A 27,167-nucleotide genomic window follows, 5' to 3' on the forward strand; every position below is an offset into this window, starting at 1 on the left:
TTGCTTTTCCATAATTTTTAATTTAAATTTTTTAAATTTTTAAACAAACATAAATATATAACAGCAAAAGATAAAAGAAAATTTGGAAAATATTAAGTTGGAGCTTTTTTCATTGATGTTGCAAATAAAAAACAAAACTGTCACACTAGTTCATATAACAGCTCTCAGTAAAACATCAAAAACCAACGTTTCATTTTTACGCCATAAATGCACTGAAATGCTCGTGGCAGATGTTGTGTTTGTAAAGAGGTGAGAGTTCAAGTCGCCCACGTAACAGAAACGCCCACCCACAGCACTTCAAAAGACACAGGTGGGCTACGGGCGGAAAAATACATATTAGCCTGCTTTATGCAAACAAGTTTAACCTGGATAACAGAGCCAACCGGCCAGAGACTTTTGATAGGTATACATTAATCTTTTCAACAGCTTATCTTTAGGTCAGGGGTGGGTGGAGACGTTTGCCATATAGTTAAACGTCCATATGAAAAGTACACAGCGGCTCCCTCTGATGCTCTAGAATAAAACCCACTCATGAATCCATAGGAAAACCACATGATGTGATGCTTGAGACATGACAGCACAGCTGAACAGGGTACAAATGCTAACTAACAGATGTCACAATACTTTCCCAGGTTGATTAATCACAGGAGATTAGGACAATTGTTTTGTATTTGTAAGTTTTCTGAAATGTTTTCTTTAAATATGCAAATGAGACATTATGTAGTTAAATGTGCACTGATTTGCATCTGAACACTGGACAAAGCCAGGTTAAAACCCCTGTTTGATTTTGCTGCCATATTAGAGTTAAGAGTTTTTAAAGAGGGGATTTTTGATTTCTCTTTTTATCACTCTATAAATCATAAAAAAAACTGTCAACACACAGAAATACACATAGTTTCACCTTGTTTTAAAATGCGGTATAAATCAGTATGAATTATATATGAACAAACCCCTCAGTAAAAACCTTCAGAATATAGGGAGAAATAATACGTTTAAGTTTTAATAATAATAAGTTTTGGTGTGTGTAAGTGCTGCTGAAGTGAAGAAACAAACTTTTAAAGGTAATAACTGCAATTAACAATCTACAGATGCAATACATAAACCGCTATAATAAAACCAGGTGATGACATATAAACAAACCCCTCAGTGAAAACCTTCAGATATAGAGAGGAATAAAACTGTAAGTTTTGGTGTACGTAAGTGCTGCTGAAGTGGAGAAGCAAACTCATTTTGAGAAAACGTCTTTTTAAGATAAGTATTGAAACTGAAATCTATATATATAAATAGATAAAGTTCAATAATAAAACCATACCAATGATTTATGAATAAACCTCTCAGCAAAAACGTTCAGAATATAAAGTGAAAGAAAACTGTAAGTTTTGGTATACACAAGTGCTGCTGAAGTGGAGAAACAAACTTTTAAATGTAAAAATTGCAATTAAAAATCTACAGATGCAAGTACATAAACAGTGATAATAAAAACAAGTGATGGCATATGAAAAAACCCTTCAGTATAAACTTTCAGAATATAGAGAGGAATAAAACTGTAAGTTTTGGTGTTTGTAAGTGCTGCTGAATTGAAGAAACAAACTCATTTTGAGAAAACACCCTTTAAAAATATGTATTTTAAACTAAATCTACAGATACAATTAGAGAAAAGTGCAATAATAAAACCAGGCAAATAATATACAAACAAACCTTTCAGTAAACACTTTCAGGATATAGAGAGGAATAAAACTGTAAGTTTTGGTGTTTGTAAGTTCTGCTGAATTGGAGAAACAAACTCATTTTGAGAAAACGCCCTTCAAAGATATGTATTATAATTAAAATCTATAGATATAAATAGATAAATAAAATCATGGCAATGATATATGAACAAACCCTTCAGTAAAAACTGTCAGAATATATAGAGGAATAAAACTCTAAGTTTTGGTGTATGCAAGTGTTGCTGATGTGGAGAAAAAACTTTTCAAACTTTTGAATTGCATTTAAAAATCAACAGATGTAAATAGATAAAGTGCAATAAAACAAACACTTGAAGAATATTTTAAATGCTTTCTTTTCACCAGCCGGAAAAAACACATTATGGAAGCAGAATAGACCAAAATCTCAAAACTAACAAGTGCATGATCATCAGAACTGCAGAAACATGAAGAGAACACACAGACTTTGATCTCACGCTATATATAGTGAGATTCTTATCAACAGTGTCCTATAGAAACATTTCACATGACGCCTTTATGATCTCGCTCTACAAAGCAAAACATAAAACAGAAATGCAAGAATGTGCAATGAAAAACAGTCAAAGTTTAAAGGTTGCGTGGCGCGCCCCGACATGCACACATGACAACAGAAGGCTTTAGACGCCTGTGAATGTCAGGATGTATTTCACTGTTTGAGACGCACATGAAACTCAGCATTATGGGAGAACATGCGTGTCATTAGAGCAGCCGGTGTGTTTTAGAGCACAGAAACATCTTTTCAGTTCTCTGATGCCTCTGACCATCAACCCAACATCAAACAATTAGTACAAACGCAGGGGTCAAAGATCAGCCTGAGGTTATTGATGGCTGAATTAAAACGCCAGTCAGCAGGAAGCCAAGCTTTTATAGCTACACACGCACACGAGACTAGAGAATGGACGAGAGACAATAGAAACACACTGAATGATTAATACTGACTGCAGCTACATCACAAACGACAACCGTCCACTAGCACTGAACATCCGAATGGGGTTCTAAAAAGTCTCTAAAAGTTCTCTCACCAAAGCTGCATTTATTTAAAAAACATTACATATATATTATATATTCTCTCCCTCTCTGTGTAAATCCTATTTGAAATCTGATTAAGTCTGTTACTAAACAGAAGCTCAGTGTTGCTGGTTAGTTAACCCTCTCTGACAGTAACTAAATAAACAAGGTAGATTCATGGTTGCTGAAGCCTGTAGTTCAGTGTGGCGCCACCGTTGGCAGGAGCCGCGCTCTGATTGGCCCCAGGCTGACCCTCCCATCATGCATTGCTGGGTTGATTTTCCCAGTGGGACAGGCCCATCAGGAGCGGAGTGATTAATGGCAGGCAGGGTCAGAGGTCACGCTAGTGGGAAGTGCTGCGCTTGAGGCCCCAGCGGGCCCCTCCCACGCCTCGTACTCCTGTTTGCACACGAAGAGCATCAGGAAAACGTCCGGCTGTATGGCAGAGCGCAGAGAACACAAACCATCGCAAGAACATCACTGAACTATATGACATCCATCAACACAAGCCTGCTGCCTTTCACTAACAACTAAAAGTGCATAATCAGCGGTGAGACGAACATGTAGGACTGTCTGACCCTATTAGAAAATGCATGAGAACAACGCTTTAGGGTGAATTCAAGTAAATTAGGCCTATTTTTGCCATTATCCTGAATTAACCCTATTTAAATAAATAAGAGGAACATTCTGACCCACTCTATTACAGTCATTAAGATTTTTTGTTTCAAAAGTTGAGAATAAAAATAACAACAAAAGAAAAATACCGTAATTAAAGAAAAGATATGTGCATTTCAAAAAAGAAAATTTATATAAATGTCTTGGAAAATAAGGACATAGGGCAACAAAATACAAAAAAGGTCTTTATTTATAAGATATAAAATGTATTTCTTGACCATATAAATTATGTATACCAGTCAAAAAGTTTTTTAAAATGTTTTTAAAAGAATTCTCTTCTGCTCACCAAGCCTGCATTTATTTGATCCCGAAGTACAGAAAAAAACTTTAAATTTTGAAATATTTTTACCATTTAAAATAACTGTTTTCTACTTTAATATATTGTAAACTATGAATTATTCCTGTGATTTCAAAGCTGAATTTTTAGCATCATTACTCCAGTCACATGATCCTTCAGAAATCATTCTAATATTCTGATTTACTGCTCAAAAAACATTTATTATTATTATTATTATGTTGGAAACAGCTGGTTTTCAGGTTTCTTTGATGAAAGAAAGTTTAAAATATAAATCTTTTGTAACATAAATGTCGTCATCATCACCTGATCAATTTAAAGCGTCCTTACTAAATTAAAGTATTAATTTCTATAATTTCTTATAAAAAAAAAAAAAAAAAAAAAAGATACTGACTCCAAGCTTTCGAAAGGTATAGTGTATAATGTTACAAAAGCTTTTTATTTCAGGTAAATGCTGATCTTTTGATGTTTCGATTTATTAAAGAATTCTAAATATATAAATATATATATATATATATATATTTAGAATTCTTTTTAAATAGAAAGCAGTTGTTTTAAACAGTAAAAGTATTTCATAATATTACTGCATTTAAAATCTTAAGTGTTCAAAAACTTTTGACTGGTAGGTCATATAAAGGACTGATAAAAACTGGAAGGTTAAGAGCATTTGACCTGTAATTTAGCTTGGAACAGCATCCTGTCGTACGGCTCCTGAGCTCAATCAATAGTCTGACAGTCAGATATCAGCGCACCACATTAAATATGGCTGATTTCACATGACGGACGTGTGTGAATAATTCAGAGGCAGAGAGTGACAGGATCACGCGTGACACGGACACAGAGGAAATGAATTTCTCCCATTGGTCGGTGTGAGGTTTCACCGAACATCCTGCCGCGCCGCTCTTAATGCACGGGCCGAGGCGGACGGGAGACGTATTCTGGCCCGGTGCATCATCGCCGCTCGTGCTCCTGCGCTCAGGTTTGCTTTATTTTTAATGGCAGGTCAGGGACATAAAAGGTAACGCTCAATGACTGCAGGGAATCTGCTATATTTAGTCCGGCTCGTGCCACATGACAGACTAATTCACATACGGAGCCAAAGCGCGTCTGTCCGTTCCAACTACAGGACATACCTACTGCGTGTTTACATGCAATGAGAACAGAGGTCACGCAACACACATTACAGCAAAACAAACACATGCACATGCATGCATATTACAATACGTTTGTGCAACTTAATCAAAATAGACTCATTTTCATTTGGAAACTGAGTTGCAAATGTGTTTCATGCCAAAAGTGACAACCTGAAACCCTCATAAAGAAACAAACCCGATCATGCCTCGTCCTCTGCGCAATAAAATAACACAATGGAAAACTACGTTGAAACATTTCCATATGTGCACAAAAACATGTCATACATGACAGAAAAAAAAAGGAAAATCACAAACAAATCCTGTCAGAAAAAATTTCCATTTTCTGCATCAAACACGTCACATTTGTTTAGGAGAACTGAAGGAACCATCACTTGTCTGATTATCAGCCTCGCATCTTACTGTTCGTTAATAACGAAACATCTGAACTAACCGCTCTAGATGAGAGACGGAAGACTGCTGAATTAACTAGATTAGTACTGTTTATTTGATAACTAGATTTACTTAAATTGAATAATATAGATGCATGAGGAATCATTCATCATGTCTGTAGCAAAAATGGTGCAGAACCTATTATAAACTTTTTAGTTAATTAAAACTATAAAAAACAATTTAAATAAAATAAATTTAAATGAAATAAAATATATTTTTAGACTGAAACAAGTATTAATGAACCAGAGTTATTAAAGCTAATTAAAACCACACACAAAAATATCACTTTAAATTTAGACAAAACCAATTATAGAATAACAGTTAATTAAAACCACAAAGTAGTAACTTTAAATTTAAAAAAAAATGATGTATGTATTTTTTTGTTTTTTTAAATGTAATACAATAATGAATATATATAGGCAAGGCAAATTCCTCTTTTTGAAATAGTTTAACTTGATAAAGTGAAATGTAATAACACTAATACTAAAATATTTAAAAAAATATTTAAAAAAATATTTATACAGTACATAAACTAAAAACTAAACACACAAAAAAAATACTAAATACTTTTATTAAAGTTAATTAAAACCACACACAAAAATGTTACTTTAAATGAAATGAAATAAAATATAATATATATTTACACTGAACTATATATATATATATACACACATATATATATATTTTCCCCCATTATTGTATTTTAGCTATTTTCCAAGGCAACGTTTGTTATTTTTATTTAGTTTAACTTGATACAGTAAAATAATGAACACTAATACAACAATAAAAAAATGTTTATACTGTACATAAACTTAAAACTAAACACATGACAAAAACACAGCAAAAGTAGTACTTAATACTATTATTAAAGTTAATTAAAACCACACACAAAAACTGTTACTTATATATATATATATATATATATATATGCAAAATTTTTCATTTTCATTTACTTTAACTTGATAAACTAAACTACCTATAAAATTAAATATATTTATATTGTATATTCAAACTGTATTATAACCAATATTTTTATATATTTATGACACAAAGACACAACGAAAATGCTAAAACTTTAACTAAAATTGAAATGAAATGAAATTGTTAAGTGACAAAAAACAAAAACAAACAAACACTGGAAAACTAAAGAAGATATTTAGAAAATCCATAGGGTCTAAACAACACTGGATGCCACTTTAATTGTTTGTACAAAAACACTGTGGTCATAATATTGTGTTTTGTGTTCCACAGAAGAATAAAGGCAGTAAAGTGCACTATTGAGCTGAAGTGAGCACAGATGAGGGGGTTTGAGACGCTGTAATGTGACTCCTGAAGACGGGTCACCTGCACAGATAAAACCAAGAGGAGAGCAGGACACTCAAAAGACTCGACGGCGCGAAAAGTGAGACGCCAATTTAAGTGTAACCAGACTCTGTGTGATCCTCTGGGGAAGCAGAAGCGATCGGGATCTTATCAACACCTCATCGAAACACGAGAGGAACGGGCTGGAGTCCCAGAGAAATACAGTCTGAATCAGATCAGAGCTGGATTTTATTCTGGACTATAAACACTGATGCTTTCACAGACCTGCATTTAAGATGCTCTGTCATGAAGCGAGAAGATGCTCTCGGGTCACAGAGGTCACACAGATCCTGTCAGAGGTCAAATAAAGGATAGCGACCCCCATCATAATCAATGAGAAACCACACAGTCAGATGAAGCCATCAGCTGATGAGAGATCAGTACTGTCAGCATCAGCTGCTCTTCTCTTCATACACTACTGATCAGAAGCTTAGGCTCATTTATTTGAGCAAAAATATTGTAAAAATCTCAAATATTATTCTAATTTAAAATAGCTGTTTTCTGTGAGAATCTATGTTAAAACGTAATTTTTTTCTGTGATCAAAGCTGAATTTTCAGCATCATTACTCCAGTCTTCAGTGTCACATGACGCGTCATGTGATCATTCTAATATGCCGATTTACTGTATTTATTTGATCGAAAATACTGTAAAAATCTGAAATATTCTAATTTAAAAAATGTGAAAAAATATTATCATTTTCTGTGCGAATATCTGTTAAAATGTAATTTATTTCGGTGATCTAAGCTGAATTTTCAGCATCATTACTTCATTCTTCAGTGTCACATGATCTTCAGAAATCATTCTAATATGCTGATTTACTGCATTTATTTGATCAAAAATACAGTAGAAATATTATTTAATTGTAAAATAGCTGTTTTCTGTGTGAATATCTGTTCAAATGTAATTTATTTCTGTGATGCGCAGCATCATTACTCCAGTCTTAAGTGTCACAGGATCCTTGAGAAATCATTCTAATATGCTGATTTGATCAACTTAATGCATCCTTGATGAATAAAAGCATTAAACTTATTAAACAGAAGTTTACATGAAGGTCTTTTTCCACACTAAAGTGTGCAGGTGTTCAATTTCTATTGCAGTTTGTAACTGATATGAAAATAATCCAGTCTAACTAGTTTAAGTGATTCATCATTTTGTGACGCACGTGTCTATTATAGTATAGAAAATGGCAGTAACACTTTACTTTAAGCTTTTATATATATATACATATAATGCATAATAAAAGTAGGTTTAATGCTTTAATTATGTCTTGTAATGCATGATCTCATTCATAATTGCAACCACAGTTATAATATATCATAATACTCACTGTTACACCTATAGAAAGTACAACGCATTAAAACATCACTAACAAATCTTCAAATATTATAATGCAATTAAACTTTAACGTATATATTATGAATACCTTTATAATGCATTATACATAAAGCCTTTAAAAAGTTACCAAACTGGCTGCATTTATTGCATTTCTCATTCATTATTACTCGTGTGCTACATTTTGACATTTGAAGTGAACAAAGTGTTACATTTTTTCAACTTTCGCTAGAAATGTTTCCATTCTGACTAGATCTGTCAGTATAAGACTGATTAATATGTGAAATATTCCCAAGACAGTTAAAACAACTAAATGTGATAACTATTAAAAAAAATGTTATTAACCACATGCAAATGTTTGAATTTCAGTTGTAGTTTAAGCAGAAAAGGCTTCAGTGATTGAGCTGCTGTCGGTGTGAAAGTGTGAAGAAAGAATGACAGATATTAAACAGGAAGTGGGGAACAGGGTGGACGACAGAGACAGGAAGAGGGCATTTATAACGGGCGAGCGTCCGGCGTGGCGTCGGGAAAGAAATGATAAATGCCTTTCGGCTTCAACGTATAATTTAAAACACATCCAGAATGTAATTCTGTAGCAAAAACACATTTACACACAAAACCTCATCTTATAATCAAAGATAAATATATAGATACTAAGAATAAACGCCTTTGATTCAGGATTAAAAAGCAGATGGGATGTCAGGCCCCCGCCCTGTTTCTGTCTCTGATAAATCACCGGTTTCAGCACGACTCAGACGGAATTGTTGTTTTTCTATCAAGGAAATTTCATTTCACTCATCCAAAGCCTTTTCTTTCTTGTGTTCATCTCTGCCTCGGCTCGATCAGACGCGTACTTGTGCGTTTCAGAGGTTCATTAATCATTCTGTGAGACGCGGGGCCCCTAATCCAGCCCTGCAAACCCACTTTATCAAGTTTCAGAGGCCCCCGAGGCCCCGAACGCAGCTACAAACACAGGAAGAACCCGCCGATAAATCAAAACAACATCTTATTTCGGCGCAGCGTCCTGTGAGGTGCGTTCGAGATCTCTGCACATCATCTGCTAGAAAGACACAAAACCTGATATTAAAGGAACAGATCACCCTAAAAATTATAATAAAAAAAATAATAAAAAACTGCCCTTGTGTCATTCAAACCTGTTTGACTTTATTCTGTAGAACACAAAAATAATTTTTTTGACTTTCACCGACTTTTATTGTATGGGAACAAAAAACATTTGTTAAAATAACTTTTCTTGTGTTTCAAAAGGATGGTGCAAAAAAGAAAAAAAAGAAAGAAAAGCTAAATAAAATATGCCAAAAAAAAAAACACCCTGGAAAAAATAGTAGAGAAAACCATAAATAAATATTGTTTTACATTTGGAAAAAATATTAAAATATTTACTGAATGTCATGAAAATTATTAAAATATTCTGAAAAATATACATACTGAATATTGTCAAAATTTGGAAAAAATGATTTAAATGGGTATTAAATAAGCAAAAAAAAAAAATAATAATAATAATTTAGGCCTAAATATTTGAATTGCATATAAAATTTCCTTCCATTTGGAACACACAGATTTAACATTAACATTAAAATTATTTCTGTAAATAGTAATAATAAACTAAATTTGCTTTAAACACACAGTAACCAGCTTTATGTTTATCACTAATAAATCCAATTTCATACATGCTCTTACTGAGCAGCCTGAAAAAAAAGTAATAAATAAATACATTTGTTCCCATTCCCATTTGTACAAAACACACAAACATTTGTTAAAATATTTTCTTGTGTTTTTTTAAAGGGATGGCGCAAAAAAATAAATAAAAAAGCAAAAAAATCTGGCAAAAAATATAGCCAAATAATAATAATAAAAAAAAAAATATATATATATATATACACACACACACACACACACACACAATTTAATAAAACTAAAACTAGAAAAAAAAAATGAGATGCATAATGGGAAAATCTTAAAATATTTACTGAATGTCATAAAATTTGGGAAAAACACTGACATAATGAATGTATTACAATATTCTGAATAAAAACATAGTGAATATTGTCAACATTTAGAAAAAAAAATTGAACTGTATATTAAATATAAGCAAAATTAGGAAAAATATTTGAGATATATATAAAATCAAAATTACACTCAAAAATATTTAGGCCTAAATTTAAGATTTATGTTTTTGAATTGCATATCAAATGTCCTTCCTTTTGGATTATATAGATGTAACATTAAAAACACTACTAAATTCAATAAAATAATTTCTGTAATAGTAATAATAAACTAAATGTGTTTGAAATACACAGTAACCGGCGTTGTATATTTATCACCAATAAATGTGTTTTCATCAATTTTACCTAAGTGAATACTGCTTGTTCCACAGCATATTTTAACCATGTTTTAAACTTTTTAACTGAATAAATATAACATAATATAATGTTTTCACAACAGATTTATGCGGATTTTAAACTTTTTGAATAAACGCATTTTGCAAATATGATTATTCAAATCCAATCAAACAGATGCAAATACTTCACAATAAACTATGCCAGGATTTTTTTGAGTGTTTTTTGACCGTTTCATTTCTGTTTGACTAACAAATTTCCATCATATTAAGTTTATAAGTTGATGTTAATATGGTGTAATCTGAATGGATGGACGTTTCATATGCAAATCAAATACAGTCACTATAAAACAGAAGTAGCAACTGGTCTTCTCTTCTGTATTGTGACACACATCCAAGTGTAATGGCTTACTAAAACAGAAAAATAAATGCAGGGCGGGGCTTGGTGCTGTGCATCGGTTGTTGATTGGATGTTGAGATGTGGGCGGATGTGGCTGGGGGCGGAGCTTAAGAACAGTACATTTTTAGAGAAATTCTGCATACTGTAAACCTCACAGAAGAAGATCCAGTTAACACAAGGTCAAAAATGTTTAAAAATAACATGCATGGATGAAATCATTCATAAGATGATCTATAACGTGCATTTAGAAAATAGATAATGGTTTGATCTGATAAAGATGATGTGTAATGAAGATTCCTGCACCTGTGACACAAGCCGTCAAACCACAACTGGCGCTCATGTTGTGTTTAAAAACATCTGCGTGACCTCCTTAACATCTCTGATGTGTTCAACAGAAGCGCTCGTGTTGAACACATGAATCAGGCTGGACGAAACAGACGCACACGTCCTCTAAAATAAAGAGCACAGCAAACCGAATGGGAAAAAAACGACTCTGTTCGACACCTAAACTACACTGAGGGTTCAGCCGCTGCGTGCCGTGAAGCTGCAGCAGCATGTGGCTTTCCTGAAGCTCCTCGGTACGGGGCCTCAAACGCTGGCCCCTGACGCTCCGTTAAACACAGCTGCTGAAATCACACACACACACTGAGACAGAGTTCCCTGTATTTTAGCACTCGACACGGAAGTGAGATTCTGCGGTTTTCCTTCCTTTCCGTCTCACAGAGAGACGCTTCACCAGACGTTCCCAGTGATCTTCTGTTCTGGAGACACAGCAGGAATTAACCTACCGTAGCAAACACTAATGCAAACGTCTCTCACACACATCTCTTCTTTTCACAAAAGCTGCATTTATTTGATCAAAAATACAGTAAAAACTGTAAAAATGTGAAAAAATATTATAATTTAAAATAAATATTTTATGTGTGAATATATGTTAAAATGTAATTTATTTCGGTGATCAACGCTGAATTTTCAGCATCATTACTTTGATCAAAAATACAGTAAAAATTTGAAATATTATTCTAATTTAAAACAGCTGTTTTTTATGTGAATCTATGTTTTGTAATTTATTTCTGAGATCAAAATTTAATTTTCAGCATCATTACTCCAGTCTTCAGTGTCACATGATCCTTCAGAAATCATTCTAATATGCTCATTTAATGCAATTATTTGATCAAAAATACAGTAAAAATCTGAAATATTATTATAATTTAAATTAGCTGTTTTCTATGTGAATATCTGTTCAAATGTAATTTATTCCTGTGATGTAAAGCTGAATTTTCAGCATCATCACTCCAGTCTATAGTGTCACATGATCCTTCAGAAATCATTCTAATATGCTGATGTAATGCATTTATTTGATCAAAAATACAGTAAAAATCTGAAATATTATTTTAATTGAAAATGGCTGTTTTATGTATGTGAATGTCTGTTCAAATGTAATTTATTTCTGTGATCAAAGCTGAATTTTCAGCATCATTACTTTGATCAAAAATACAGTAAAAATTTGAAATATTATTCTAATTTAAAACAGCTGTTTTTTATGTGAACCTATGTTAAATGGAATTGATTTCTTTGATGCGCAGCTGAATTTTCAGCATCATTACTCCAGTCTTCAGTGTCATATGATCCTTCAGAAATCACTCTAATATGCTGATTTAACGCATTTATTTGATCAAAAATACAGTAAAAATCTGAAATATTATTCTAATTTAAAAACAGCTGTTTTCTATGTGAATATCTGTTAAAATGTAATTTATTTCTGTGATCAAAGCTGAATTTCATTCTAATAAATCATTCTAATATGCTGATTTGCAGATCAAGAAACATTTCTGATTATTATCCATGCTGAAAACAGTTGTGCTGCACAATATTTTTGTGCAAACCATGACACATTTTATTTTTAAGATTCACCAATGAATAGAAAGTTCAAAAGAACAGCATTTAAAACAAATCTTTTTTCTGTCACTTTTGATCAGCTGAATGCATCCTTTCTGAATAAATGCATTAATTTCTTTCCAAAAAAAAAAAAAAGATTCTACTGCATGTTGATATGAAGCACCGCTCTGTGTGTGTGTGTGTGTGTGTGTGTGTGATTGTGTGTTGAAATATTTCATGTCCTTCACATGTGTGAACTTGCTGCAGGTCAATCCCCTCATCATCCCGTGGCCCCTGGCGGGCCCCTCAACATTCAGCACAAATAAACACACATCCAGATCTTCAGGTTTCAGTCCAGACACGAAGCATCAATCACACAGGCTTTACACTAACAAAACACACACACACACACGTGTTCTTAAGACATACATGTGTGCACATGCTCAAGAACACACACACACCGACAATCAGAAAGAAATCACGTGAATTCAGATCAGCAGTTAATGACGAACTCTCTCACCTCGTTTCTGCATGAAGGTGAAAAGGTCATCCAGGAACTCCTTCCTGTGCGGGTCGTTATCCAGCTCATACAACTATCAGACACACACACACAAATCAACATCTTCATACACACCCAGCTCAAATGTATCATGCCAGAATTAAATGAACAAATTAAACAGGTGAATTAAAACACACTGGTGTAGGATTTACTTTAAACCTACTTTAACTCATAAATTGCTAGTAAGTTTCACAATTACAAAAATAGACAAGACAACACATAAACTAAACATGCAATTTTTAAGTAGAAAGACTGAAACACACTTCAATAATCTTTGATTCACACTAAGTATCGACAAAACTGGGAAAAAAGCAGATTCATAATGAATATTTCGTTACATTTGGAAACATCATTAAATATGACTGTCATAAAATGAGGAAAAACACTAAAGTACCAAATGTATTACAATATTCTGAAAATATACATACTGAATAGCGTCAGTATTTGGAAAAATATATTGCAATGTATATTAAATAGGCAAAATCTGGATGTGTGTGTGTGCACTAAATGTCATCAAAATCAGAAAAAAATGAGATGCATAATGAATATTTGTTTTACATTTGGAAAAAATGATTTTATTTCACAGTGTTGACATGCAGATTGAAGTAAATTATGCAATAATAACATAAAATTGCACCTTTAAACTCAGTTAATGAATTAAATTGTGCCATTAACATTTGAGCCATTTTTTTTTTCTTCTTTTTTTTTCCACTTCGGACACACATGATGCAGTCAATTATAAAATATTTGTGTGAAATTGCTCCTTTAAATGAAATAATGAATGACCCTGGATCACAAAACCAGTCATAAGGGTCAGTTTTTTGAAAATGTGATTTATAATAATATCATTTAATTATATAACATAATAACTATTTGAAAATTTGAGGGTGCAAAAAAAAAAAAAATCTAAATATTTGGAAAATAAGTTGTCCAAATGAAGTTCTTAGCAATGCATATTACTAATCAAAAAGTAAGTTTTGATATATTTACAGTAGGAAATGTACAAAATATCTTCATGGAACATGATCTTTACTTAATATCCTAATGATTTTTGGCATAAAAGAAAAATTGATAATTTTGACCCATACAATGTATTTTTGGCTATTGCTACAAATATACCCGTGATACTTAAGACTGGTTTTGTGCTCCAACTTCTAAAAATACAGATATACTTTCACAGTGCACACAAACAGATTGTGGTACATTTTATAAATAATGTTAAACATGGAAAAACTCACCTTGGCGAAATCTCTGGACGCTTCCCCTCTCCCACGAGCAGCATCCACATCATCCGGCCAGGACACACCGCCGTTCTGCACACACACACACAGGTGTCAGTTCACAGGAAATAGTAAATAAAGCTGTATGTCTTCCTCCCATAACACTCATCCTCCTTTCACGTCCTCTGACCTCCAACACACACACACACACACACACACACACACGTCTGGTTTATTATCTTTGTGGGGACTCTCCATAGGCGCAATGGTTTTTATACTGTCCACACTGTATTTTCTATCCCCTTACCCTAACCCTACCCCTAAACCTAACCCTTACAGAAAACTTTCTGCATTTTTACTTTCTCAAAAAAACTCATTCTGTATGATTTATAAGCTTTTGTACCCATGGGGACCACAAGCCGGTCCCCACAATGTCAAAAATTTCAGGTTTTACTATCCTTGTGGGGACATTTGGTCCCCACAATGTAGCAAAAACAAGTACACACACACATACACACACACACAGCAGAAGTTCATGGACTTATCTCAGAGATATGAGAAGTTCACAGATCATTATTGATGTGTGAGACCTGAAATACTCTTAGTATGTGCCTGAAAACATCAAACACATCAAACACATCAGAAGATTCATCTAAAGCAACTCAAATGATCTGAGGGTCATCGGCTCCTGTCCGAATTCAGCCCAAATCTGACACACAGGGGTCGAGGAGTACATCGTTACAGAGAGCAAAGGATCATGGGAAACTGGACTGTTTGTCCGATAAAAGCAGATCAAGCTGCACTCAATGAAACAGCTGAAATAATGACTGTTTCCAGACAGTTTTCCAAACACTCTCACTGTCCTGCAGCAGATTTAAAGGCACGATGGGGTTAAATCGCTATAAAACTAAAACTGTTATGATTTGTTGTTATATTAAAGTTTATTACAATATCAGCTTTACAGGCAATTTCATGGCAGATTTAACAATAAATTAAATAAATTCAAACATTTTACAAAATTCAACCAAAATGATTCAAGAATTTGTATTAGTTTAATAATTATTTAATTTTATAACATTTTATAGCACTGAGCATTTTTCTGGTTACATCTGTGAAGTTTCTTTGAAACAATCTCTATTGTGTAAAGCACTATAGAAATAAATCTGACTTGACTATAAAAGATTCTGTGAATTTCTTTATTTGTAATAAAATATATATTTTTTATTTTTCCTAGGTCTTGTAAAATAAGCCCTTCAAAGTTTAATAAAAACTGAAATAGACTAAAATCGAAATAAAATAAAACCTAAAAAAAAAACTAAACTTATTTTATTTATTTTTTATTTATTTTATTTCCTAACCTCAACTAAAGTAAAAAATAACTGAAAGTAAAATAACTGAAAATAATAATAATAATAATAATAATAATAATAATAATAAAAATGGTTAAAACACAATACAATTGCTAAAACCTTAATTAAAATGAAAATGGAAAATATAAAAATAAACTGAAAACAATTAGTATAAACTATTTCAACAATAAACAACTAAAAAAATACTGTTTGGTGCTCACTGATGTTCTGACAGATGCAGGACATTTAGATTTTACTCTGCTACTGGATGTTTTAATCTCTGTTTCACTATACAACAAAATCAAGCATTACATTAAAAAAAAAAAAAAAAAAAAAAAAAAAAAAAAAAAGTTGCCTGAGGGCAGATGATTTCATAAATCAAACCAATAAATGCTCTGAATCATAAAAGCAATACAAATGCATGCTTCTTGCAATAAATGTTTTCATTCCCTCTCCAGTTTCCTAAAAATGCAACCCAATCCTTGTTTTCTCCCTGACGCCTGTATTGTTTCTCGCGTCGTTCTAAATCCGTTAGCGGGTTTACAGTAAGCGGTGGGTTAATCACGTTACCGAGGGACGTGAGAGCATTGCTGACAGCTAAATAAGAGTCAAAAATAACTCAGATTTCTGGTGCTCGGACACGTTTCACTGGGTCACAGAGAGAGAGACAGAGAGAGAGAGAGAGAGAGAGAGAGAGAGAGAGAGAGAGACGGGCTCCTCTGAGAACACAAACCACAAAATAAAGCAAAAGAAAACCACACGTTTGCTGCAGAATCAGAGGGAGTGTCTCAGTGTCTCAAATATCAGATGAATCTCTGAAATCCAGACAAACTCGCTCTGCACACATAAATACAACCTCTGTGTACATATTACTGTCATCACGTGACGCTCTCATGTTTGCCCACACAACCTGACTGTACTATTAAAATAAATGGGTACTAACAGACTAATTAAAAAAAACACATAAATAAATAAATAAATAAAAATAAATATATAAATATATAAATATATATATATATATATATATATATATTATTATTATATTATTATATAATTATTATTATAATGTTAAAATATAATATTTACATTCATAATTATAAATATTATAATTACTATAGCATTAAATAATTGTTCACTTTTAAATAATGTAACTTATTATTTATAAATTAAATAATTATTAATTTATTAATTATTGTCTTATTTGTCATTTTAAAATATCATAGTTTATGTTGATACATTTTATATTCATTTAATATTATATTTATAATGTTTATGAATATACTTCACATATAGAATATTTACATTTAGAATTATTAATATAAAAAAAAAGAAATTCACAAGTAATGAAAACTAGTCTACAAATTATTTATAAATGTAATTAGTAATTTATTAATGTTTTGCTTATTTTTTAAATATTTAGAATAGTTTATAAAGTTGATACACTTTATATTAATTTTAAATAATATTTAGAATATTTATGAATTTATACATCACATAAATAATATTTACATGTATTATTATTAGTTATAAATCTGTCCATTTGACTGTAAATTGGAACTGACACAAGGGCAACTTCTGTTCTGCAGAGCACAGTGCTTGCAACGCCAACGTCACGGGTTCAATTCCCATGAATTCATGAACTAAATAAAAAAATTTGCTTTAGATTAAAGCGTCTGCGAAATGCATTAAGGTGAAGGTTTAAGGTTTTAAGTAGTAAAGCGAATGCAGGTTTGAGTAGAAATGCTCAGCTGAAAAATTGTTTGAAAAATCTACATGCTAATTTTTTAATGTATCATTTAAATATTGATAATTATATTTAAAAAATATATTTACATTTCTAACTATAAATAATAGAACTGCTATAGTTTAATTATTATTCACATATACATTCATTTAATTTAATAATGTAACATTACTTATAAATGTAATTATTAATTTATTAATTATTGCTTTATTTTTATTTTTTAAAATAGTTCATAACGTTGATACGCTTTGCTCATTTTAGATTATATTTATAATATTTATACGTTACATTTACACTATTTAAATGTGTAATTATTAGTTTTAAGTCAGTCAAATCTGTCCATTTAACTGCACACTTCTGTTTTGTAGAGCACATTGTCATTGCTTCAGTTCCCATGAGTGTTTGAACTGATAAAACAAAAAAATGCATTGAAGCGTCTGCCAAATGCATGAAGGTGAATGCAGATCTAGAGGTTTTGAGTAGTAAAGCAAATGCAGGTTTGAGTAGAAATGCTCAGTTATGAGAGTTTATCTGAGCATGTGTGGCTGTGGAAGGCCTGTGTCGGGTGAGAACGTCCTGCTCTCTCAGCATGACTCTTTAGGCCCGTCAATCTCTAATCCAGATCAAATAATTGGGTCGTTGCATCCCACCTGTGGAGCCGCACGGATCATCTGCAGAGCGGCAGAACGGCGGTTTATCCGATAGCGGCTGTACGAGATCTCAGAGCCACACGGAATCAGTCTAATCCCACTCAAGGTGTGTAACCTGAGGAAAGTTTTAAACCTGAGCATCAAGAGAAGTCAAAACAAACAGCCCTGATCGAGAACAACCAACACAACTCAACCAGATCAACCAGCAGCATTTGTTCAGCAGATCCTCTTTACCAGCGCAACACATTCCACAAACCCTCCCCCACTGACACACACACACACACACACACACACACACACACGCTGGGTTTCCATTTTTTATGGGTTCATTCCATTGGTGTAATGGTTTTTCTTCAGTACAAACTATACCTAAACCTACCCCTCACACAAAACTACAAGCATTTTTAGATTCTCAAAACACAAAGTTCGCAACTCCAAGGTCATGGGTTCGATTCATGGGGAATGCATGAATCAGGATTCATACAGATACTGTAAAATAAAATTCCAGGACTTTCAAGGACTACTGTTTTGATTTTCAAGGACTTCAATCAAAATCTCACTTATGTTTTCTTTTTACTGTTTAAGAACGGCCCTCAGTTTTTACTGTTTGAATCATTCAAATCACAGAATGATTTAAAAACTCACTCTGAAGTTCCAATCGATCTGAATCAAATGATTCATGAAACACAATCCCAAGTCACGAACTGAATAATGATTCACGAACCCGCTCCAAAGTCCTGATCTGAATCAAATGATTCGCAACCCACACTCTGAAGTCACAAACTGAATAACGATTCACGAAGCATCATTTTAGATCAGGACATGGAGCGTGGATCGCGAATTATTCAATTCGCAGAATGATTCAAAAACCCGCTCTAAATCAACCGACTGGCGAACCTGCTCCGAAGTCCCGATCTGAATCAAACAATCCGCGACACACACATTTTGAAGTACTGAGCTGAATAACGATTCATGAACCATCACTGTAGATCAGGACTTGGAACGTGGATCGTGAATCATTTAATTCACAAAATGATTTAAGAACCTGCTTGATTTAAGAACCTGCTTCCAATCTAAATCAATTGATTCACAAAAGTTCCAATCTAAATCAATTGATTCACAAACTCACTTTGAAGTCCCGATCTGAATCAAAGGATTCGCGACACACACATTTTGAAGTACTGAGCTGAATAACGATTCATGAACCATCACTGTAGATCAGGACTTGGAACGTGGATCGTGAATCATTTAATTCACAAAATGATTTAAGAACCTGCTTCGAAGTTCCAATCTAAATCAATTGATTCACAAACTCACTTTGAAGTCCCGATCTGAATTAAAGGATTCGCGACACACACATTTTGAAGTACTGAGCTGAATAACGATTCATGAACCATCACTGTAGATCAGGACTAGGAGCGCAGATTGCGAATCATTTAATCAAATGATTCACACACCCGCTCTGAAGTCCTGATCTGAATCAAATGATTCGTAACCCAGACTCTGAAGCCATGACTGAATAATGATTCACAAACCATCATTTCAGATCAGGACCTGGAGCGTGGATTTTGAATCATTTCATTTGTAGAAAGATTTAAGAACTTGCTCCGAAGTCCCGATCTGAATCAAACGATTCGCGACACACACATTTTGAACTCCTGAGCTGAAAAATGATTCACAAACCATCATTTCAGATCAGGACTTGGAGCGCAGATTGCGAATCATTTAATTTGCAGAATGATTTAAGAACCAATCTGAATCAAATGATTCACACACCCGCTCTGAAGTCCTGATCTGAATCAAATGATTCGCAACCCAGACTCTGAAGCCACGACTGAATAATGATTCACAAACCATCATTTCAGATCAGGACCTGGAGCGTGGATTTTGAATCATTTCATTCGCAGAAAGATTTAAGAACTTGCTCCGAAGTCCCGATCTGAATCAAATGATTCGCGATATGTGATCATACTGGATCGCCACGAAACCGTGAATCATGTTGTGGAGCAATGGTTTTTAAATGCTTTTTAAAATCATTAAAAGGGATGTCGAAATTCAAAAATGAATGACTCTTTTAATTTGATCTGTTTTTTGCAAACAAATCACTTGAGATGAAAAGACGTCACAAGTTTGAATCAGTCGGAGCGTTTCCAGCTTAAATGTCTCGCTCAATTGATTCGGTTCATCTGCTCCTCTTCTCGTGTCTTCAGCCATGTTTACACGACACAGTCAGTACTACTACTGGTTTAGCTCCATTTTTTCTTAAACACCAGAAGAACATTTTCTACTATAAAGAACCTTTTGTGCAATGGAAAGACTCTATGTTAAATTTTTAGGAGCGTGCAATAGAAAGAGGAGGAAAAAAATGGCATTAATTTGTATGTGACAGGTCATAAAGCAGTCCTGTTATTCTAGTTTTAGATTCAGGCTAAATATACCCTTCATATCTGACCACTTCAGAACAGTGAACTGATAACGTGCGGCCGCATGGGATCTCCACTCATCTCAACACAGTGTTTCACACAGTCTCGTGTGCCGGTGAAATCCATCACTCATTTGTGCACATGACTGCTGAAATCTATTTCACAAGAGCCATAAAAACAACATTTATCAGGTTGTAAAGACGCAGCCGTCGGCTGTTTTTCACCGTCTGCGGTGGAACAGGTTCCTGCAGTGGAAGAGAGTCAATGTGAAGTGCAGGGAGCCGCTGAGCAGAAGCACCGATGACAACTCACGTTCCCTCAAGATGCTCTTTCAGATGTTTAATCGATAGCAGCAGCGACGCGTCCCGCGCGGGTTTGCGTTACCCGTCTCTCTAAACGGCCCTTCGGGGGGAAACACGCGTTGGTCTGCGTTCATTGTTCTCCTGGATTTGCATCAACACATCAGTAAATCTCTGGCGTCTCCTGAGGTCTCGTGGAACGCTCAACATGAGCGTATCATGCAAATAATGCCGGAGTCAATGCAACCAGTGCCTCCAAACAGCCCTGATCTGATGATGTGATGCATAAAAATAATACTGGGGGAACATTAAAGCAAACCCTTTCATTACGGACTAGATTTCAAATGAACGGGCGTTTTGAACGGGCTTCAAGTAATGGCGCAAACTGGGTTTCTGAAGGTTTAACGAAGGTAAATTTGAACCTTTTTAAAGACCTTTTTAAGACTAAGTAAAGAAAATTTAAGGAATAAGCTGAAGGGAACCAAAATTCGTCAATAGGTACATGTCTAGGGAGCACAATGAGCTGTATTAACAAAGTTTGAAAATATATACTAAACAAAACTTAAGACTCAGAATATGGAAATAACCTTCACTTTAATTCACACATCAAAAACTATGGAAGCCCATTTCTACCACATAATAAAAATAATTAAAAAAAGGTCATTGCGACTTTTTATCTTTCAGTTCTTTTTTTCTCAGAATTGCATGATGCAAACTTGCAAATCTGACTTTTTTCCTCATAATTCTGGCTTTTGTCTTAGAATTCTGAGATGTAAACCCGCCACTGCGAGTTACAAAGTCCAATTTTAAGGGATAAAAAGACTGATAAGTTCTCAGAATTGTGAGTTTTAATCATGTAATTCTGAGAACTTATCATAAAAAGTTGCAATTATCTTTCTTACATTTTTTTTTTCAGTTTATCCATAAAACTACTGTTCTTCCTCAGTATTTTTGTCTTTTTCCAATGCAAATGTCTAAAGATTCTTAAATTAAGATGCATTTACTGGTTTGCATCTCAAATAAATGTATTTAGATTTACAGATGTTTAGATGTTTGCACTGGAAAACAAAGATACTGAGGAAGAAACTCATGTTTAGCAATCCATGCAACATTTTTTCAAGAATTTATAAATGAAACACTTTCTGCTCTGATTTAAGATATTTTAGGACCTGCAGAAACCCTGTTAAAAATGCTGCCTAATTAAGTCATTTAAAAAATAATAATAAAAAAAAGTTTTTTTGCAACTTTTTATCTAACAGTTCTTTTTTTCTCAGAATTGCATGACACAAACTTGCAAATCTGACTTTTTTTCTCAGAATTCTGAGATATAAACTCACCACTGTGAGTTATAAAGTCCAATTTCAGGGGAAAAAAGACTGATAAGTTCTCCGAATTGTGAGTTTTAATCATGTAATTCTGAGAACTTATTACAAAAAGTTGCAATTACCTTTTTTGAATTTTTTTTTTTTTTTTTTAGCTTATCCATAAAACTACTGTTCTTCCTCAGTATTTTTGTCTTTTTTCCAATGGAAATGTCTAAAGATTCTTAAATTAAGATGCGTTTACAGGTTTGCATCTCAAATAAATGTATTTTGGTTTACAGATGTTTACACTGAGAAAGAACCTCATGTTTAGTAACCCATGCAGCATTTTTTCCAGGTTTTTTTTTTAATTTAAGACTTTCTTCTCTGAGACAATTTAAGGCCTTTAAGACCTGCAGAAACCCTGTTAAAAATGCTGCCTAATTAATTAATATTCCAAAAAAAAACAAAACAAAACAAAAAAACTTGGAAAATGGAAGTAACTTTCACTTTAATTCACACAGCAAAAACTATGAAAGCCCATTTTCGCCACTGAATAAAAAAATGTTAAAAAAAAAAGGTTATTGCAACTTTTTATCTAACAATTCAGACTTTTTTTCTCAGAATTCTATAAACTTGAGATAAAAGATATAAACTATCAATTGCAAGTTATAAAGTCTAATTTTGAGGAGACTGATAGGTTCTCAGAATTAAGAGTTTATGTCTCGCAATTCTGAGAAAAACATCAGAATTGTCGGGTAAAAAGTTGCAATTACCTTTTACATTTTTTATTCAGTGGTTCCTCAGTATTTGTGTCCTGTTTTCCAGTGCAAATGTCTAAAGATCCTTAAATTAAGATGCATTTACTAGAGAAGTAAAACGGCATAAAATAAGAAGCCTTGTTTTCTGAGAAACTGAGTTTATGATTAAAACAAGAACAAATATCTGGCAACTAGATCAGAAACTTAACTAAATTCAAAGGTAAAACATGTTTTCATTCCCAGTGACAGATATGTGCTCTTTCAAGCAAAAACTAACTTGTTTTTTTTTTTCTCAAATAAATGTATCTTGATTAACAGAAGTTTAGATATTTGCACTGGCAAACAAAAATAATGAGGAAGGAACTCGTGTTCAGCAATCCCTGCAACATTTTTTTCAAGAATTTATGAATTTAAGACATTTTAAGGCCTTTAAGACCTGCAGAAACCCTGTTAAAAATGCTGCCTGTGTAGGGAGCTCACTATACTTCAAAACAGAGCACTTGACAGAGTTGAAAAACACAATAAATTCATTAAAAAGAAGAAATAAAGAATCCCCCGTGCATGTCTTGAAATTTTCCTTTAAGTTGAGAGGAAGTGGGTTGTAGTGTGCATTGCGGAAGCAGGTTGGAACGCAGCCCATTTTCTGCCCAGCTGCCAAAATGTGACGAACACACAATACACATTTGACAAAAATGCCTGCGCTTTTGACTCCACATTGACTTGAATGAGCGAATAACCACTGCTTATTAATTTCATCTACTCCTGCTATCGCAGAGTTAAATCCAAGCTGAATGTCAATAAGAAAACTGTGAAAACTGTTTAGTCGATGTCTTTGTTCTGGGCGAGGGAGAGACGGCCAGACGGATTTGATTCTCTAAATGAATCTAATTTGACAAAGAGATCACACCAAGACCGAAATCAAATAAGCTAAACACAATTGATAAAGCAAATGAGGGTGTACTCATTTCCATCCAGTAAAACAGGACAAGCCCCAAATTTGCATAACTAGTATTGAAACGCGATCCATTTGTGGCCAGCTGTCTGCGGCCGTCACAGAGCCTTCGGTTATTTCTGGTGAGGAGACTGTTGATTTCTCAACACAAACGGCACAAGGGGAAACATCAGAAGCGTTTCAGGTAAATCCACACGAGACCAACGACACGAGAAGAGGTTCGTCCTGATTGTGTCTGACACTCAAAAACAACAAACTTTTACTTTTAAAGCTTGGAGCCGAGAGTCCGTCAACCAAATGAACTTTCTACAACAGGAAAACATCTAGACAGGAAATTGAGTAAATCAAAAGACATCGAAAAATCATTAAACAAAGGCTGCAAATGCTATGACGCATCCCTTTACATGCCAATTGTGAGAATCAACATACTTTAGATTTAGGTCTACACTAAAAGAAAAACATCCTTAGAATTACTTAAAAAAAATAAATAAATAAATAAATAAACAAACCACTTAATCATAAGTGAATCATAACACATCGTATGTGGTGATTTATATATATAATGGACTTTAAACGAATAAATAAAAAAATGTGCATTTATTTTAATATTAATAAATGCTTTATTTAAATTTAATTGAATATAATCTATCTATCTATCTATCTATCTATCTATCTATCTTTTTATTATTTTTTACAAATGGACCAGTTCAGAAGTGAATCACATTACAAAATTTTGAATTAATCAATTTTGAATTAATTCAATTTAATGTAATTAATATACAAACATGCAATATATATTTATTTTAAGTAATTTTATATATGAATCACAACATTAATATATACACACACACTTTTAATTTATTGAATTAATTAATAAATGGACCAGTTCAGAAGTGAATCACAACATTACAAAATTTAGAATTAATCAATTTTGAAATTAATCAATTCAGAATTTAATTTAATTTAATCTAATTAAATTAAATTAAATTAAATTTAATTTAATTTAATCTTTAATTTAATTTAATTAAATTTGATCTTTAATTAAATTAAATTTAATTTAATTTAATTTAATATACAAACATACGCAATATTTATTTTAAGTAATTTTATAAATGAATCACAACAATTATTAATAAAATGCATATGCATTTTGTATTTATTTTGTATTTATTCATTTTAATATATATATTAGTTATTTTTGTATTTATTCATATATATATATATATAAATGAATAAATACAAAAATGACTAATATATATTATATATATATATATATATATATATATATATATATATATATATATATATGCACACACACACACAAAATAATTGTACAATTATTAAATTAGTAATAAAATTCACATGCATTTTTATTTATTCATTTTAAGTCTGAGACATGATTTCAAAATGTTTAATTTTTTCATGTTTAATGTATTCATTTTTTAATTTAATTTAATTTAATTTAATACATAAATATACATCACAAGACTACTAAACTGTTAATAAATTGTGAGCTGTTTTATGACATTATTTGGTTTAATGTTTTTCTCTCTTATATAAAACAGTGAATCTGTCAATTAAAGAAGTTTAAAAGCGAAATTTAAAAGAAGTTGTAAATCAGTTCTTTTGTCTGTTAGGCTTCCGGCTGTCCGTTTTTCCACGAGTTTGCGTTATCTGTAGTCGATCTGCTCGTGCGTTCGTCTATTGAGCGGCGGCTTATACAGCATGACATCTGCTGCACTGTCGTGGCAAAACCCTGAGCAAACATATGCAGAATAAGAGCGATCGCATGATTGGACTCTAAAGCTCTTCTACTGGTGTGCGTCTCATATGCATCGCTCTTATTTGCCTGTTAAATTGTTGTTCAAATCTCAACATTCAAACATCAACCTACGCATGTTAAACAACGAGGACGAGAGAGACCACCGACACCTGGAGGAACCTGCTGATCCTGATCCAGATCCGGAGACGACACCAGTACTAACTGAAACGACTCGAAACCAGATCATTACACGCACAACACACGCCAATTAGAAAATTCAGCATGTGCTTCTGCTGTGAACTTTAAAAGAACGCAGTGTTTCTGTCCATTCAATAATAGAGAACAACTTGATGCACACAGGCTTCAACAGGAAGCATCACAACTAGCTATTATAAGTAATGAAATAATGAGGAAGTTACTAAATAAATGAGTCAATTAGATGCTGTGTTTGATGACAGAGGTTCACTGAGAAAGTACTGAGAGTTAAAAAGTTTGATAATTGCTAGCAACATTATGCAATTCTGAGAAGAAATTGTGAGATATAAAGTCAAATACAATAATAAAAAAAAGAGTCAAAATTGAGATGAAAAGACAATAAACTTCTTTTTGATTCCATGGCAGAAACAAACAAACAAAAAAATAAGAACTGATTTAAATATGACTTTGTTAGAATTTATAAGAAGGGATATAATATATATAACTCTTATAATAAATAGATAAAAAAAAAAAATAAGATATGAAATTCTGACATATTTTCTCAGAATTTGAGAGGAAAGATACTGAATTTTTATCTTTCAATTCTGACTTAGTTTCTCAGAATTCAAGAGAAAAGATAAACAAAACAAAATAAAAACAAATATAAAACAATGTAAATAAATACATAAATACATAAATAAATAATAAAAAACTAAGAAATATAAAAGGAAAAATACATTCTGAGTTATCTTTCAATTCTGACTTATTTTCTCAGAATTTAAGAGAAAAGATAAATAAAATAAATACAAATAAAACAACATAGATAAATAAATAAATAATAAACAAAGAAATATAAAATGTAACAAAAACCTGAATTCTGAGTTTTTGTCTTGCAATTGAGTGAAAAGATAAACATACATATTATATATATAAAACTGTGAAAAAACAGTCAGAAAATAAATAAATAAATAAATAATAAAAAATATAAAGAAATAAAATGTAAAAAAAAAAGAATTCTGAGTTAATGTCTTGCAATTCTAAGTTATTTAAAAAAAGATCAACAAAATATATAAATAAATATAAAAAGATATTAATATATATACATAAATATATTTGTAAATAAATAAAAATTAAAACTGAAAAACAAAAATCAACATTTTACATTTTTGTCTTGCACTTCTCAGTTTTTTTCAGAATTTGAGAGAAAAGATAAACAAAATAAATACAAAAATAAATAAATAAACTTAAAAAGATACAAAATTGCAAGAATAAATAATCAGAATCCTGAGTTTGTCTTGCAATTCTGACTTATTTTCTGAG

General features: G+C 32.5%; 1 protein-coding gene across 1 annotated transcript in view; it reads right to left on the minus strand.

Moving 5' to 3' along the window:
- The window catches only part of si:dkey-205h23.1 (AT-rich interactive domain-containing protein 3B), a 58,595-nt gene that overhangs the window by 9,857 nt on the left and 21,571 nt on the right, over positions 1–27,167 (minus strand). Inside the window, exons 3-4 of the mRNA XM_051134556.1 lie at positions 14,430–14,504; positions 13,153–13,225 (exon numbers count right to left, since the gene is read on the minus strand). Coding sequence (XP_050990513.1) covers positions 13,153–13,225; positions 14,430–14,504 — 148 coding nt within the window. The remainder of the gene's footprint in view (positions 1–13,152; positions 13,226–14,429; positions 14,505–27,167) is intronic.

The sequence above is a fragment of the Labeo rohita genome, chromosome 18, assembly GCF_022985175.1.
Source record: "Labeo rohita strain BAU-BD-2019 chromosome 18, IGBB_LRoh.1.0, whole genome shotgun sequence".
NCBI classification, from domain to species: Eukaryota; Metazoa; Chordata; class Actinopteri; order Cypriniformes; family Cyprinidae; genus Labeo; species Labeo rohita.